General features: G+C 40.2%; 1 protein-coding gene across 2 annotated transcripts in view; it reads right to left on the bottom strand.

Annotated features, from left to right (window-relative positions):
- LOC113024715 (atlastin-2) overlaps positions 1-14,525 on the bottom strand; it is a 39,298-nt gene that overhangs the window by 13,282 nt on the left and 11,491 nt on the right. For both annotated transcript variants that reach the window (XM_026172001.1, XM_026172002.1), the window contains exons 2-5: positions 13,174-13,460; positions 12,200-12,334; positions 9,065-9,169; positions 8,882-8,932 (exon numbers count right to left, since the gene is read on the bottom strand). In XM_026172001.1, coding sequence (XP_026027786.1) covers positions 8,882-8,932; positions 9,065-9,169; positions 12,200-12,334; positions 13,174-13,460 — 578 coding nt within the window. The remainder of the gene's footprint in view (positions 1-8,881; positions 8,933-9,064; positions 9,170-12,199; positions 12,335-13,173; positions 13,461-14,525) is intronic.

Here is a 14,525-nt window from a genome sequence, read left to right as displayed (position 1 = left end):
TTCTTTCTGGGTCACAAAATAAACGTTTAACATATTTTCAGGCGAGAATGTAGCTGTGTAAACTTCAAATATCTGCTCAGTTTATCAGGACACCACATATTTTCAAAAGTGCTCCGACGTTTTCGGAGACATCTGATACCCACCAGCTCGATAGCTAGCCGGGGTTCAAGGCTCACTAGAGCCCGTGAGAACACCGGACTCCCGGCAAATCGTTTTCAAACCCACCGCCATCTTTCGCTACTCAGGTTAAATATGATATATAAGCCACTTAGATAACTTAAAAAAGTTGTTGTTTGGCTTTTTTTAGTATTTTATTTGTTCCTGAGTAAATCGGTTTGGCTGAGATTAAAGTTATAGTTTTTACACAGCTGAATAAATGTCAAGCAGACAACTGATTATCAGAAGTGTGAGATGCTCCAGAATATACTCCGGTGTCCTGTTATATTTTAGATAGCAAGGAGCAGACGGCTGAGTTTATTAAACTCCACTGAAACAATCTGCAGATTTCATCAAAATTTAATAAACTATCATCTTGTCTTTATTTTTAGTTAGCACATACCTTACACACTTAAAGCTGTAAGCTAATGATAGTTATATAAGAGCATGCTGGTGCAATAAGCTGTACGTTTTACGTCCAATGAATGCATGATCTGATTAGTCGACTAATCGCAAAAATAATCGGTGACTAGTCAACTATCAAAATAATCGTTTGTGGCAGCCCTAATGTAGAGATGCGCAAGATTCTGAAAGAGCAGCAGATCCCCTTCCAGACTCTCTTCCCAGCCCTGCTTAAGGTGAAATATACAGGGAGTGCAGAATTATTAGGCAAATGAGTATTTTGTCCACATCATCCTCTTCATGCATGTTGTCTTACTCCAAGCTGTATAGGCTCGAAAGCCTACTACCAATTAAGCATATTAGGTGATGTGCATCTCTGTAATGAGAAGGGGTGTGGTCTAATGACATCAACACCCTATATCAGGTGTGCATAATTATTAGGCAACGTCCTTTCCTTTGGCAAAATGGGTCAAAAGAAGGACTTGACAGGCTCAGAAAAGTCAAAAATAGTGAGATATCTTGCAGAGGGATGCAGCAGTCTCAAAATTGCAAAGCTTCTGAAGCGTGATCATCGAACAATCAAGCGTTTCATTCAAAATAGTCAACAGGGTCGCAAGAAGCGTGTGGAAAAACCAAGGCGCAAAATAACTGCCCATGAACTGAGAAAAGTCAAGCGTGCAGCTGCCAAGATGCCACTTGCCACCAGTTTGGCCATATTTCAGAGCTGCAACATCACTGGAGTGCCCAAAAGCACAAGGTGTGCAATACTCAGAGACATGGCCAAGGTAAGAAAGGCTGAAAGACGACCACCACTGAACAAGACACACAAGCTGAAACGTCAAGACTGGGCCAAGAAATATCTCAAGACTGGTTTTTCTAAGGTTTTATGGACTGATGAAATGAGAGTGAGTCTTGATGGGCCAGATGGATGGGCCCGTGGCTGGATTGGTAAAGGGCAGAGAGCTCCAGTCCGACTCAGACGCCAGCAAGGTGGAGGTGGAGTACTGGTTTGGGCTGGTATCATCAAAGATGAGCTTGTGGGGCTTTTTCGGGTTGAGGATGGAGTCAAGCTCAACTCCCAGTCCTACTGCCAGTTTCTGGAAGACACCTTCATCAAGCAGTGGTACAGGAAGAAGTCTGCATCCTTCAAGAAAAACATGATTTTCATGCAGGACAATGCTCCATCACACGCGTCCAAGTACTCCACAGCGTGGCTGGCAAGAAAGGGTATAAAAGAAGAAAAACTAATGACATGGCCACCTTGTTCACCTGATCTGAACCCCATTGAGAACCTGTGGTCCATCATCAAATGTGAGATTTACAAGGAGGGAAAACAGTACACCTCTCTGAACAGTGTCTGGGAGGCTGTGGTTGCTGCTGCACGCAATGTTGATGGTGAACAGATCAAAACACTGACAGAATCCATGGATGGCAGGCTTTTGAGTGTCCTTGCAAAGAAAGGTGGCTATATTGGTCGCTGATTTGTTTTTGTTTTGTTTTTGAATGTCAGAAATGTATATTTGTGAATGTGGAGATGTTATATTGGTTTCACTGGTAAAAATAAATAATTGAAATGGGTATATATTTGTTTTTTGTTAAGTTGCCTAATAATTATGCACAGTAATAGTCACCTGCACACACAGATATCCCCCTAAAATAGCTAAAACTAAAAACAAACTAAAAACTACTTCCAAAAACATTCAGCTTTGATATTAATGAGTTTTTTGGGTTCATTGAGAACATGGTTGTTGTTCAATAATAAAATTATTCCTCAAAAATACAACTTGCCTAATAATTCTGCACTCCCTGTACTGATAAAACAAAAATTTACAACACTGCAGCTGAAGCCACCGAAGATATGGCCAGTAGAGGTTATGCTGTAAACGTCGTTATAACACCTGAAATAGTTCTGGAAGAACTGAAGCAGCTAACATGGAGTAAGGTCAGCAGAGAACCAGTGAGCGCAGCGGCAAACAAGAAACGCGATCCCGGTTACAAAGAAAAACTCTGAGCCTTCAGGAGGACGGTACCTTCTTCCTCGGAAAATTGAGGTCTACTTACTTTGTTTCCCTTTACAATTAAGTTTACTATATGGTGTACAATACATAAATAAATAGGTTCTCTCATGAATGCTCTTTATGGTGAGGCCTAAGCCATCGAGAGCCTCCTTCATAGACTGATGAGGAAGTTGCCTCTCGAGGTGAAGCAGGGTCCATTTCAGGGACCTCTACCTCGGAAGTTAAGATTTTATTTTGATTTCTGTTCCTTTCTGATGAAACTTTTTTTCATATGTTTTATGTTTAGTTTTTACAAGGGTGTGCAGATAATAATCACAGAAAATTACAATTTAGACGAGTAGCAGGTTAATAAAAATTTTGTCAATTAATATTAATGGCTTACATAGTCCAGTGAAAAGGTGGAAAGCCCTATCTAAGTTTAAAAGGGACAAAGCCCAAATTGTTCTGATGCAGGAAACACATCTAGCTGACAAAGACCAGGCAAAACTTAACAAACAAGGTTTCAAACATGCCTTCTATTCTTCTCATAGTTATGGGAGGCGAAGGGGGGTGGCGATTCTGTTATCCTCAGCTTTGAATTATGAACATATAAGGTAGACATATATTGGTAACAGGTAAGACTGAGGGTACCATGATTACTCTCTTAAATGTGTATATTCCCCCAGGCAGTGACTAGTCCTTATATAGGCAGATTTTGAAATTGGCAACAACAAGGAGTCAGGGAATTTTCATTTGCTTTAATGTCACATTAAATGTCAAACTAGATTCTTCAAACGGAAAAGGTGATCAGAGGAATACTGGAAGAAGAATGGTGCATTTTATGGACGATTTTGGACTACTAGATGTGTGGAGAGATTTTCATCCAAATGATAGAAAGTACACCCATTTCTCAATTCCGCACAACGTATATTCTAGGCTAGATTATATTCTCGTGTTTAAGAACTATGTATTTAGAATTAAAAGCTGTGAAATAGCCGCTTGTACCATCTCAGATCATAAGCCGGTTTATCTTGATATCTGCCTGAATAGCAAAAATAGATTAACCTTATGGAGGTTGAATTCAAACATTTTAAATTATCCAAATATTAAAGAGAGTTTGAAAAAAGAAATAGAAACTTACTTAGAGTATAATGAAAATGAGGAGGTATCTCCGGGAATATTATGGGATGCATTGAAGGCAGTGATTAGAGGAAAAATAATTAGTATATCCTCTTACATTATAAAATCAAGGTGGGAAAACCGTTGTCAATTAGAAGACAAATTGTTAGAGCTACAACATCTACACTCTGTGACGCTGAATGATGATATTAAATCTGATATAATAAAAAAAAGAAAGATAATCTAAACACAATGGACATACAGAAAAAAGGTCTTTTTATTAAACAACAGCAATGCGAGGTAGGGAGGAAATCATTAAGACTCCTGTTTCTTAAACTTAGGAAGCAACAAGCAGAGAGGACTATACATAGAATAAAGAACCATTTCACAACTGCTTTTTGCTTTGTTTATAGAACCATTAAGTCAATGGATCAGGCAGAGACAGGATATAACTGGAGTAAGAACGGCAGGAGGGGAACAGAAATTAGCACTACTTGCTGACGACTTACTTTTAACAATATCCTTTCCCTTACAGGCACTCCCCCAAATCATGGACATGCTATCAGAGTATGGCTCTTTTTCGGGATATAAGGTTAATGTAAATAAAATGCAGGTATTAACTGTAAACTATGAACCACCAGTCAAAATTAAGAATTGCTATAAATGGAAATGGGATGCAGATAGCATTAGGTATCTAGGGTTGGTAATACACCGTGACTTCACCAAAATGTTCAGTGCCAACTATGCCCAGATAAATGAATCTATAAAATCAGATATACAAAGATGGAATACCATTCCGTTTCTGGACCTACACTCCAGGATCGAATCAATCAGATTAAATATTCTTCCCCGACTGCTGTATTTGTTTCAGTCTTTACCGATTGCCATACCACAAAAACAGTTTGTGGCATGGGATAGAATATTGTCAAAATACTGGATTGTCAAAATCTGGAACGGGAAAAAAGCTAAAGTTAAATATAAAACACTCAAACTAAAGAAAGAAAAGGGAGGTCGTGGGCTTCCTTGTCTACGAGAATATTATTGTGCAGCTCAGTTAAGACCATGGATATGTCTCTGTTGTCCAGATTACACGCCGGATGGAAAGATGTTGAAGGAACAATAGTTAAAGGAATACCAGTTACAGCTTTAATATCGGACATAAACGTGGCAGACGAACCTATACTACAAATAATGATATCTGCTTGGAAAGAAGTAATAAGAATTCGCGGTTTGGAAAAGGGCTCCAAGGTTTTAAGATGGTGTGCATATGATTCAGATTTTACCCCCAAATCATTACGATAATAGATTCAAGAACTGGGTTTCAAAAGGTATAACTAATTCATTTGTCCACAAGGGGGCATTCCAAAGCTTTGAGCTTTTTTTTTTTTTTTTTAGCTTTTTAAGACGTAAACATGATTTAGGTTCAGACAACTTCTTTAGATATCTACAGGTCAGAAATTATTTTAATCAAAAATTAAAAGTGAACCTAAACGAATTACAATTTGTAGAAACATTTTTATTATTAACCAAATCTGGAGCGCAAAGCAAAATCATTTCCAAATTATATAACAGCATCCTGCGGTGTAAAAACGACAGCACTGTGTATATTAAAGCAATGTGGGAAAAAGAAGGTAATTTGTCAGTTACAGAGGAGTGTTGGGACCACACATGCAAGATATAGTGGGCTACCACTGGGTCTAATGTTTGGCGTGAATTTTGCTGGAAAAGAATTATGAGATTTTTCATCACCCCTGCTTAACAAAGATATTGGGGAACTGGTGACACATGTTAGAGATGTGGGGGAGATGGAGCTAACCATTTCCAAATCTTTTTGGGATTGCACAGTTATTCGCCAGTATTGGTCTCTAATCCATGAACATCTACAAAATGTGTTTTCATTTGTTTTTCCTTTAACCTTTGAGACCATATTTTTGTGTAATGTACCAGTGGATAAATTGAATTCCAATGATAATAGACTCTTGTATATCCTACTGGCCGCAAGTAAAAAGCCTCTTACAAGGGAATGGCTTAAGCTTGAACCACCAACGATGGAAGATTGGATACATTCTGTACAAGAGATCTATACGATGGAAAAATTGTCATTTTCTCTTAAACTTCAGAGGGATACTTCAGTGGGAGGCAGAGGGTCAGAGAAAAGAAGCACATAAAAAACTAACCTTTCTGGGCCATTTCCTATGCTGTTGTAGTGATTTTTAAAAAGAGTGCTAAACAATTATTTTTTCATTTGGTGTTTGTTTTTTTCTTTGATTCTTGTCACAGAAAAATTTGACCTTATCTTGTTTGGAGAGACTGCAGCTTTCATAAACTGCTTGTCCATTTCATGCGTGGATATGATGTAGGGCTGCAGCTATTGATTATCTTAGTAATCGAGTAATCTCTTGATTATTCCATCTTTTAATCAGAGTTCTGAAAGGCAGCTTTGAAAAAAAAGAGCTCTGAAAGGGTGTGTGTGCATATTATGAGTTTTTGTGCATGTGTGTCTGCAAGTTTAAGTGTGCAGGGAATGAGTGAGTTTGTGTCTTCAAGCCTTTAAAAGACTTTAAAGGAATGTGGTGGCTGCTATGAAGAAAACTGAGCATTCTGAAGTCTACCCTGTGCTTTCCCACATAACAGACAGGTCTGGCCCAGATCTGGTCCAGATCCGGCATCAAGCTGGCACTTCTGACTGACTGGTGTCATGGGTGGGTGTATGTCAACTAGATGTGGGCCAGGTCTGGCAATGGTGGCACTATTTATGTTCCTATTTTCCCATTTTAGTAAGAAGACCCAAATGCCATGTTGCAATACTATACTGCTATGGTAACAGAGCAGGGCGATATGACCAAAAATATTATCATGATATACATTTGAAAATTTGCGATAACGATATAACTGACAATATAATTGACACTAGACAAAACACTTTACAACTCCACAACTTTATTAGTGCAAAAAAACAAACAAACATCAATGTATTTTCACTTAAACAAGCAGCTGTTTTTTATATGCATTAAAGTTATATAAAAATTTTACAGAGCAAATGCAAATTCCTTGCTGACAATTTAACCAAAAGGCATTTCAAGTGGAAATTGGCCGACATATCCTCAGCATAACCATGTATAATATCCACAAAACATAAAAAGACGTTATACACACAGCGCAGAACGTATCACTCCGCGAGGCGCCTGCCTATGATAGCCGTAATGCTCCGACAATCCATCAAGCGGTGCGGGTTCGTAGCTTAGCAAAGTCGTACTAAAACATTTGACAGATTTTCGAGCACCGTGTGCATAAAATCATTTCGAGGTCAGTAAACACAACCAGAATTCATACATAAGGCACACGGGATTATAAGGGCACTGTCGATTTTCAGAAAAATCAAAGGATTGATTTTAAGTGTGCCATATTTTCCAAAAAAAAAAAAAACGGTAATAACGACGGCCCGCTAGCATGCTCTACCAAAAATAGTGCTTTGTTGTGTATGTGACGGATGAAAGCTAAACCAGTTACACACCACTGAAGTTGCAGCATTTTTACAAACCAATTCTGGTTCATCTGTTTCATTCAACGATCCACTTTCGCCCTTCTCATACTCCGTCGCCACCATGCTTTTTCCGCCAAACAAAGGCACTGCGCATGCGCGTTTTACCCATATTCTATCGCGATATTTCATTTTCTTATCATTGCCCAACGTTATACCGGTATTACCGTGAACAATATGATATGGCCCAGCACTATATGGTAGCAAACGTTTCAAATGCAGATTTGACAGGTTTGTGAGTATACACTTTATCCAAAACCTAGTGAGGTTTAAAGAAGAAAGAAGAAAGTGTACTTTATTGATCCCCGTGGGGAAATTCCTCTCTGTATTTAACCCATTCACTCAGTGAAGCAGTGGGCAGCCATTGGGCGCCCGGGGAGCAGTGTGTAGGGACGGTACCTTGCTCAGGGGTACCTCAGGGTAGCTGTTCAGTGGAATCGAACCCCCGACCTTCCGATCATGGTGCCCTTTACTCATGTTTCCCACTGGGTGGCTGTAGCTCATGAGGTAGAGCAGATCACCTACTGACATCTGGGGCAAGAGCTGAAACTGTTCTGGGCCAGCACTGGGCTAGTAGTGTGTCTGCAACTGGCCCGTGGCTGCACACAACTTACACACAGCCCACATACCACAAAGAATGGTGCCCCAGATCAGGTTTGCCAGAGGTAACACATGGGCCAGCACAGGACCTCCAGTGTGTCTCTAACTGGCCTTGTGCTGGCCCATGTGTGGTTCACCTCTGGCAAACCAGGTCTGGGCCACCAAAGGGCCGTCATTCTTTGCGGTATGTGGGCCATGTGTAAGCACATTGTGTGGGCCAGATCCGGGCCATACAAATTTTGCTATGTGGGTTGATGCAAGGTTTTTGTGCTGCTGATGTGTAGATGTTAAATTATATTAATAACAGTTCAGTGTCCAATCTAACGACCCTCAGGTTTACTGAACCATACTTTTTTATTGGCTTGTGAAAAAGCTTATATATGTTTAAATATTAACGCAATTAAAATGACAACAACATTTGATATTATTTCACTTTCAACGTAAAACGTTTTTAATGAAAGCCTAAATAAATATGGTCTAGTACAACCCACGCTCGCATTTACATCGTTTAACACATTAGCACACAACAGAGCTGTGTGTTAAATGATGTGTCATTTAACACACAGCTCTGTCAAGTATTTTTTTATAATCAAATTATTTGAATTACTCAAATCATTACAACCCTAATTTGATGCATTTAATTGTTGCTGAAATAATGTAACATAAGAAATAACCTAAATAATTGGGTTCATGGGGTCTTGATGCATTCTCAATCATCTAGGAAAGTAAATCTCCAAAAAGTTTATTCTGTTCATCTGGACGTAGCGTTTTGTGGGAGAAACGTTTCGTCACTCATCCAAGTGACTTCTTCAGTCTCAGCTGACTGACCTCTCAGCCCATTGTTCCTTCAGTGGGCTGGTTTCAGTCATTATGCAAATGTACTGTTTATAAGGTTGGGGAAACCTGCAGTCAGTTGAGACTGAAGAAGTCACTTGGATGAGTGACGAAACGTTTCTCTCACAAAACGCTATGTCCAGATGAACAGAATCAACTTTTTGGAGAATTGGGTTTATGCTATAGGATTCAGTCTAGAAATAGTAAAGCTGTCTTGCAGGCTGATACTGACCTGGAGATGCTGAAGGTCATCTTCCTGAACATTCTGGGAAAGGTTGTACACCTGAAACACACATAATGTTGATGCCATAATTTCTAGATAAAAATGTATATTCTATTGTTATACTATCACAATGAATTAAAGAGTTTCTTATGTGACAACTAGAATATACTAGAAATAAAAAAGATGACTGACCTGCACAGAGCTGGTCATGGTGCTCAAGGCAAATAGTGTGGCACAGTCTTTAACGGTAGACTGGCTGTCAAACGCTCCCTGCGTGTCTATTAGTAGAACTGCAACCTGTGGAAAAATGATGTAAAAATAAAAACATCACACCACATACATACAAATAAATATATATATTTTTTAAATTTCCCTCTCCCCCGAGGGCGTTATTTATCCTTCAAGCTTGGGTCCTCTACCAGAGGCCTGTGCGCTTAAGGATGTTGTTCCTGTGATCTGTTGGAGTCACTTGCCCAGCGGGGGGGGGGGGGGGGGGTAACGAAACGAGAGTACTCCGATTACCACTAGGACCACTGTTGCCTTCATCTTCGACATCTTCTTGAGTTCTTCTCTCAGCCCCCTGATATCACTTGGTATACCTACATCTAGGGCTGCTCAATTAATCGAATTTTAATCACGATTACGATCTGGGCTTTCAACGATCATTAAAAATGACTGAGCCGATTATTAGCCCCTCCCTCATGCTTTACTCTCGCGCTGCTCCATGTGGCAAATCAAGCGCACTGCTCTGCATTTCGAACACGCGTCACAACAATTAAGAGGACCCGAGGGAAGCTCGGAAAGCTAAGCAGAAGTTATTTGGAGAGGAGTGGACTGCCGTTGGTTGAAAAGAGAGGTAAAAAAAAAAAACTTAAGTGGTGTGGAAACATTATGGCTTCGCAGAGTCAGACGTGGCTCAAGTAGACACAGTGTGTAAACTTTGCTATGGTGTCGTAGCTGCACCACAGAGCAACACTGCAAAGTTCACATTTTTCATTTATTTCTTATATTGCAAACATTTGCGCTGTTATCAGTATTTGCACACTATTTTATATTATTTTTTAAAGTCATTATTCAATACATTGTTATTGTTAAACCTTTAAAGCCGGTCAGAGCAGCATGCTCGTTTTGTGTAACTATTTTTAAATCCCTGTAGAACCTGAACGCTAAGCTAGCACAATAAATTTTTTTCCATATGAAACCAGAGGAGTTGTACGTACTTCTTATGCCATCAGCTTGTCCTCGGTCACGGTTTCCTTCCACATATAGCTTTGCAAAAATTGCATAAAAAGAGCTTGCAGGAACAAAAACATAATATTCCAGAAACACGCTTTGCCGATCCGATCATGAACTTCCCACATTGAACAAGACGTCAACGCGAACTATCGCAAGTGACGTCGTTTTTGCGGAAAATGTAGTTTTTTACTTGTAGGCCTTAGAACTCGAATTGCACTGCTGGAAATAGTTTATTTTGATGCACATGCACATTCTTTGCAAATTTGCATCATAGGATTGTTTTTTTGTTTTTCCTGCAGTATATAAAAATTGCTGTATCTCCAAAAATAAAACTATGAAGACACTCAAAATAAATTTCCTGTTGTTGTAAACTATTTTTTGCAACTTTTTTGTATTTAAAGTTTTGAGGGATAAACCTCTTAAATTTCTCCAAGTAGAAATATATGTAAAAACAAAAACGATTTTCAATTTTTTTGTAGTTTATTGCACTTTTTTGCAATTAATGTAGTTACTATGGACTTAATGCATACACATTTTTAAAATATGGGCTATAACAGTTGTATTGATGTATAGCAACTTGAAATGCTCCCACAAATGGCACTACAGCATGTAAAAAAATAATATAAGCTCTGGCGGACGAAATAAATATCGTCAAATAATCGTGATCTCAATTTCAGTGAAAATAATCGTGATTATCATTTTTGCCATAATCGAGCAGCCCTACCTACATCAATCACTACAGCTGTCTTCCTCTGCTTGTCCACGACTATTATGTACGGTTGGTTAGCCATCACCAGTTTGGCTGTCTGTATCTGGCAGTCCCACATGATCTTAGGTCTCGACGACCCTAGTGGGCATGTCTCATTTTGACCTTGAGACTTCCAGGTCATTCTCAGCCCAGGTGTTCCTGTATAATATGCCTGCTGGGTTGTAGCATTACATGCATACCCTGTCTGCTAGCATCTTGAACCCTGCTGTTATGTGCTGGATTGTCTCAGGGGCATCTTCACACATTCTGCACCTGGGGTCTTGCCTAGTGTGTTAGACCCTAGCCTCTATGGATCGTGTACTTATGGCTTGTTACTGTGCTGCCATGATTAGCGTCTCTGTGCTGTCTTTCAGTCCAGTTTTGTCCACCCACTGACAGGATGTCAGACACTTCTTCTGACAGTGGCCAAGTAGTGGCCTGCCGTTCCATCATCCTTACTTCTTCTCCTTACTCCTCTTCCGTCTTCGGTTTCTGATGCTACTAATCACTGGCAGGGCGTAAGTGTAGATTGCCGGGATCTTGATCTTCATATGAAGCTTACTCCTCAGAACTTGCTTTACACTCTGCTGGTACTTGGTGGTTGCAGCTTTCCTAGCGGCCTCTTCGTGGTTCCCATTTCCCATTTGCCTATGAGATTCCCAGGTGCCTGTAGCTGCCCTCGATGTCTGCAATGCTGCCTTCTGGTAATGCAATCCCATCAGTTTGGAATACCTTCCCTCTCTTTGTTACCATCCGCCTATGCTACACTACAGACATCAGAATGTCATTCAGGTAGATCCAAGTTGTGTGGTAGGTAGATTAGGTGGTTGACAATTGCTCCATTCCATAGTCGGTATCACTGACAGTAACTGAGGCAAGTCAGACCTACTTTGAATGTTATGCTGGAGTCTTTTGTGAGTCGTCACTGAGCTCTTAGAGCAATTTTGTTCAGTTCTTGTCCAGCCACTCCTGGGAAGGTTTACCAATGTTCCATTTTTCACCATTTGTCACAAGTGTGGCAGTAATCAGGCCTGGGTGTGGCTAGAGAAATTAAACTCAGCTTTACAAAGATGGCATAGGAGGAATTACTTTTACAGACAGGGCTATATAGGTCTGTATTTTCACCTGAATAATAAACGCCTTCACTTAAAAAACCCATTTCTGTTTTTACATGTGTCAACTTTGTCAAATATTTAAATTTGTTTGATGATCTGACAAATTTAAGTTAACAAAAAATAAATAAATCAGTACGGGGTGAAACATTTTTTCACGCTATACACATACACACACATACCCACACCACATTTTAAAAGGAACAGCCTAGAAGATGCTGTGACACAGACCTTGCTGTGATCTGGTTTCTCCACTACAAACACATCGCTCCACGCCTGGATGCCCGTGGTCTCCCGTTCACAACCACCCCGCCAAGTGAAGCCGGTCAGAGGTTCCTCCACACCGCCGAGCCACGAATCAGATGACTGGAAGATCACAAGAGTATAGCTAACAAACTGCATTCCAAACTCACACGCAAACATGTGGAAAGCCTTGTGTTTATTGGGGGGGGGGGGGGGGGGGGGTGTCCAGTCAATTGTTACAAGCTAGTCTGTCTGTCTGTGTATAACTGTTACAAGTGTTTGTTTTGTATTGCCAGCAATGAGTTGGACTTATTTTTGATGGGACCCCGCCAAGGCTGCTCTGTCCTCCGGCTCTCTTTATAATGTTTTATGAACAGAATTTCTAGGGGTAGCCAAGCGGCAGAAAGCTTTCACCTTGGTGGCCTTATAATCTCTTCTGAGCAGGTGACCTCCAGCTCATACTGGAGAAGTTTGTAGCTGAGTGAAGTGGCAGGAATGAGTATTGGCACCTCCAAGTTACAGGTTATGGTCCTCAATAAGAAAAGGGCCACTTCGAGTGAGAGACAAGCTGATGCCCCAAGTGCAGGAGTTTAAGTATCTCGGGGTCTTCTTCACCAGCAAGGGGAAAGAGGAGCAGTCTGATGGATTGGGCTGCATCTGCAGTGATATGAACACTGCAGTATAAGCTTAACATAAAATCATAAATACTGCGTTACAACTTTCAACATTTTGAAACAAGCCAATTCTGAAATTAATGATTAATTCAGGAAAACCAGATTCCATAAGCTCATTATCGTGGTGTATAGTTTGCATTTGTATTTTGCCAGAGTGGGGCCATTCAGTGGTTCTTTTGACTGCTCCACCAAGACGAGAGTTGAGGTCAATGGATATATTTGGTGATGTTTGTCAGCAGGATTATGATGAAACTAACAATTTGAATTTCACAGAACTTGACAGGTTACCTGTTTGTACATGTAACGAAGCATAAAGTCGAGCAGGAAGGATTTGCCCTTGCGAAAAGCTCCAGCCACAGAGACGACGACCACATGGAGGTCCTGGACCTTCTTCTGCAGCAGCAGTTGCTCCAGCACCTGCTCCTGCAGGAAGAATGAATGCTCCTCCTCATTTGCCACTACAATCTGCACAGGCTGGGGCCTGCCCACTTTCTCCTCCTCTTCCTCCTCCAGCAGGTCATAGTCCTCCTCTTCACACCTCATCTGGGATGCGCATGATTTAAAACTGTGGCCACCTGAGAGGGGGAAAGTAAGCTTAAAATGTGTCTGAAGGCTCAGAATGCAGAAATGATTGGTCATGACTGTTCACTGGTACAAAGCAATAACTAGCCAATTAAAGGGATTTACAGCCTGTGTTCTTATTATCAATTATCATTTGTAGCAAAAAAATATCGTTTTCAGTTGTCTCAACATTCATGAACATTGCTGTTAAATATAACATGACTTTCTAGCAATTTAATTTTGGCAACTCTACATATAACAACCACTTGTGAAACAGTTGGTTGTGAGTGCTTAGATAAATTACACTCACTTCCAGATTCTTTAAAAATCAGTGTGGAGTTTGGAGGGGTGGGTGGCAGCTACATTGATCCTGTTATTATATGGGAGACCATTTCTATTATTTTTGACTTGGATAATTCAATTCAATTCAATTTCATTTATATAGCGCCAAATCACAACAAGAGTCGCCTCAAGGCGCTTTATATTGTACAGTAGATCCTACAGTAATAGATACAGAGAAAAACCCAACAATCATATGACCCCCTATGAGCAAGAACTTTGGCGACAGTGGGAAGGAAAAAACTTCCTTTTAACAGGAAGAAACCTCCGGCAGAACCAGGCTCAGGGAGGGGCGGCCATCTGCTGCGACCGGTTGGGGTGATAATGAAACTCATCTCTCAATGCAAAGTCGAGCCAAATGTATTTATAAAGCAAATAAATAAGAAATAGAAAGGAATATATAGATTAGGAATAGATTAAATAGATGTTAGTGGGTGCTAAACATATATAATAATGACTGAAAAAATACACAGGAGAGACAATAGGTTTTCAGACAGACTCAAATGCCACTACATCCTTACAGATTTATTTCACCAGTAGGCAAATAAAGAGTCCAGAGTGTGTACTGAGGGCACAAAGAACAGAGGTGAGCCAATTAATACCTCCTTTAACCTCCTAGGACCTGGCATCCACATATGTGGACATCACATTTTGAGTTATTTAGACTTCAATACTAAATTTTGCTCTACAGGGGTCTGATATCCACTTACGAGGACATTATACTGCTACTGTTCTATCAA

The sequence above is a fragment of the Astatotilapia calliptera genome, chromosome 6 (genome assembly GCF_900246225.1).
Source record: "Astatotilapia calliptera chromosome 6, fAstCal1.2, whole genome shotgun sequence".
Lineage (NCBI taxonomy): Eukaryota > Metazoa > Chordata > Actinopteri > Cichliformes > Cichlidae > Astatotilapia > Astatotilapia calliptera.
This window is presented reverse-complemented; position numbering and strand designations above follow the sequence as displayed.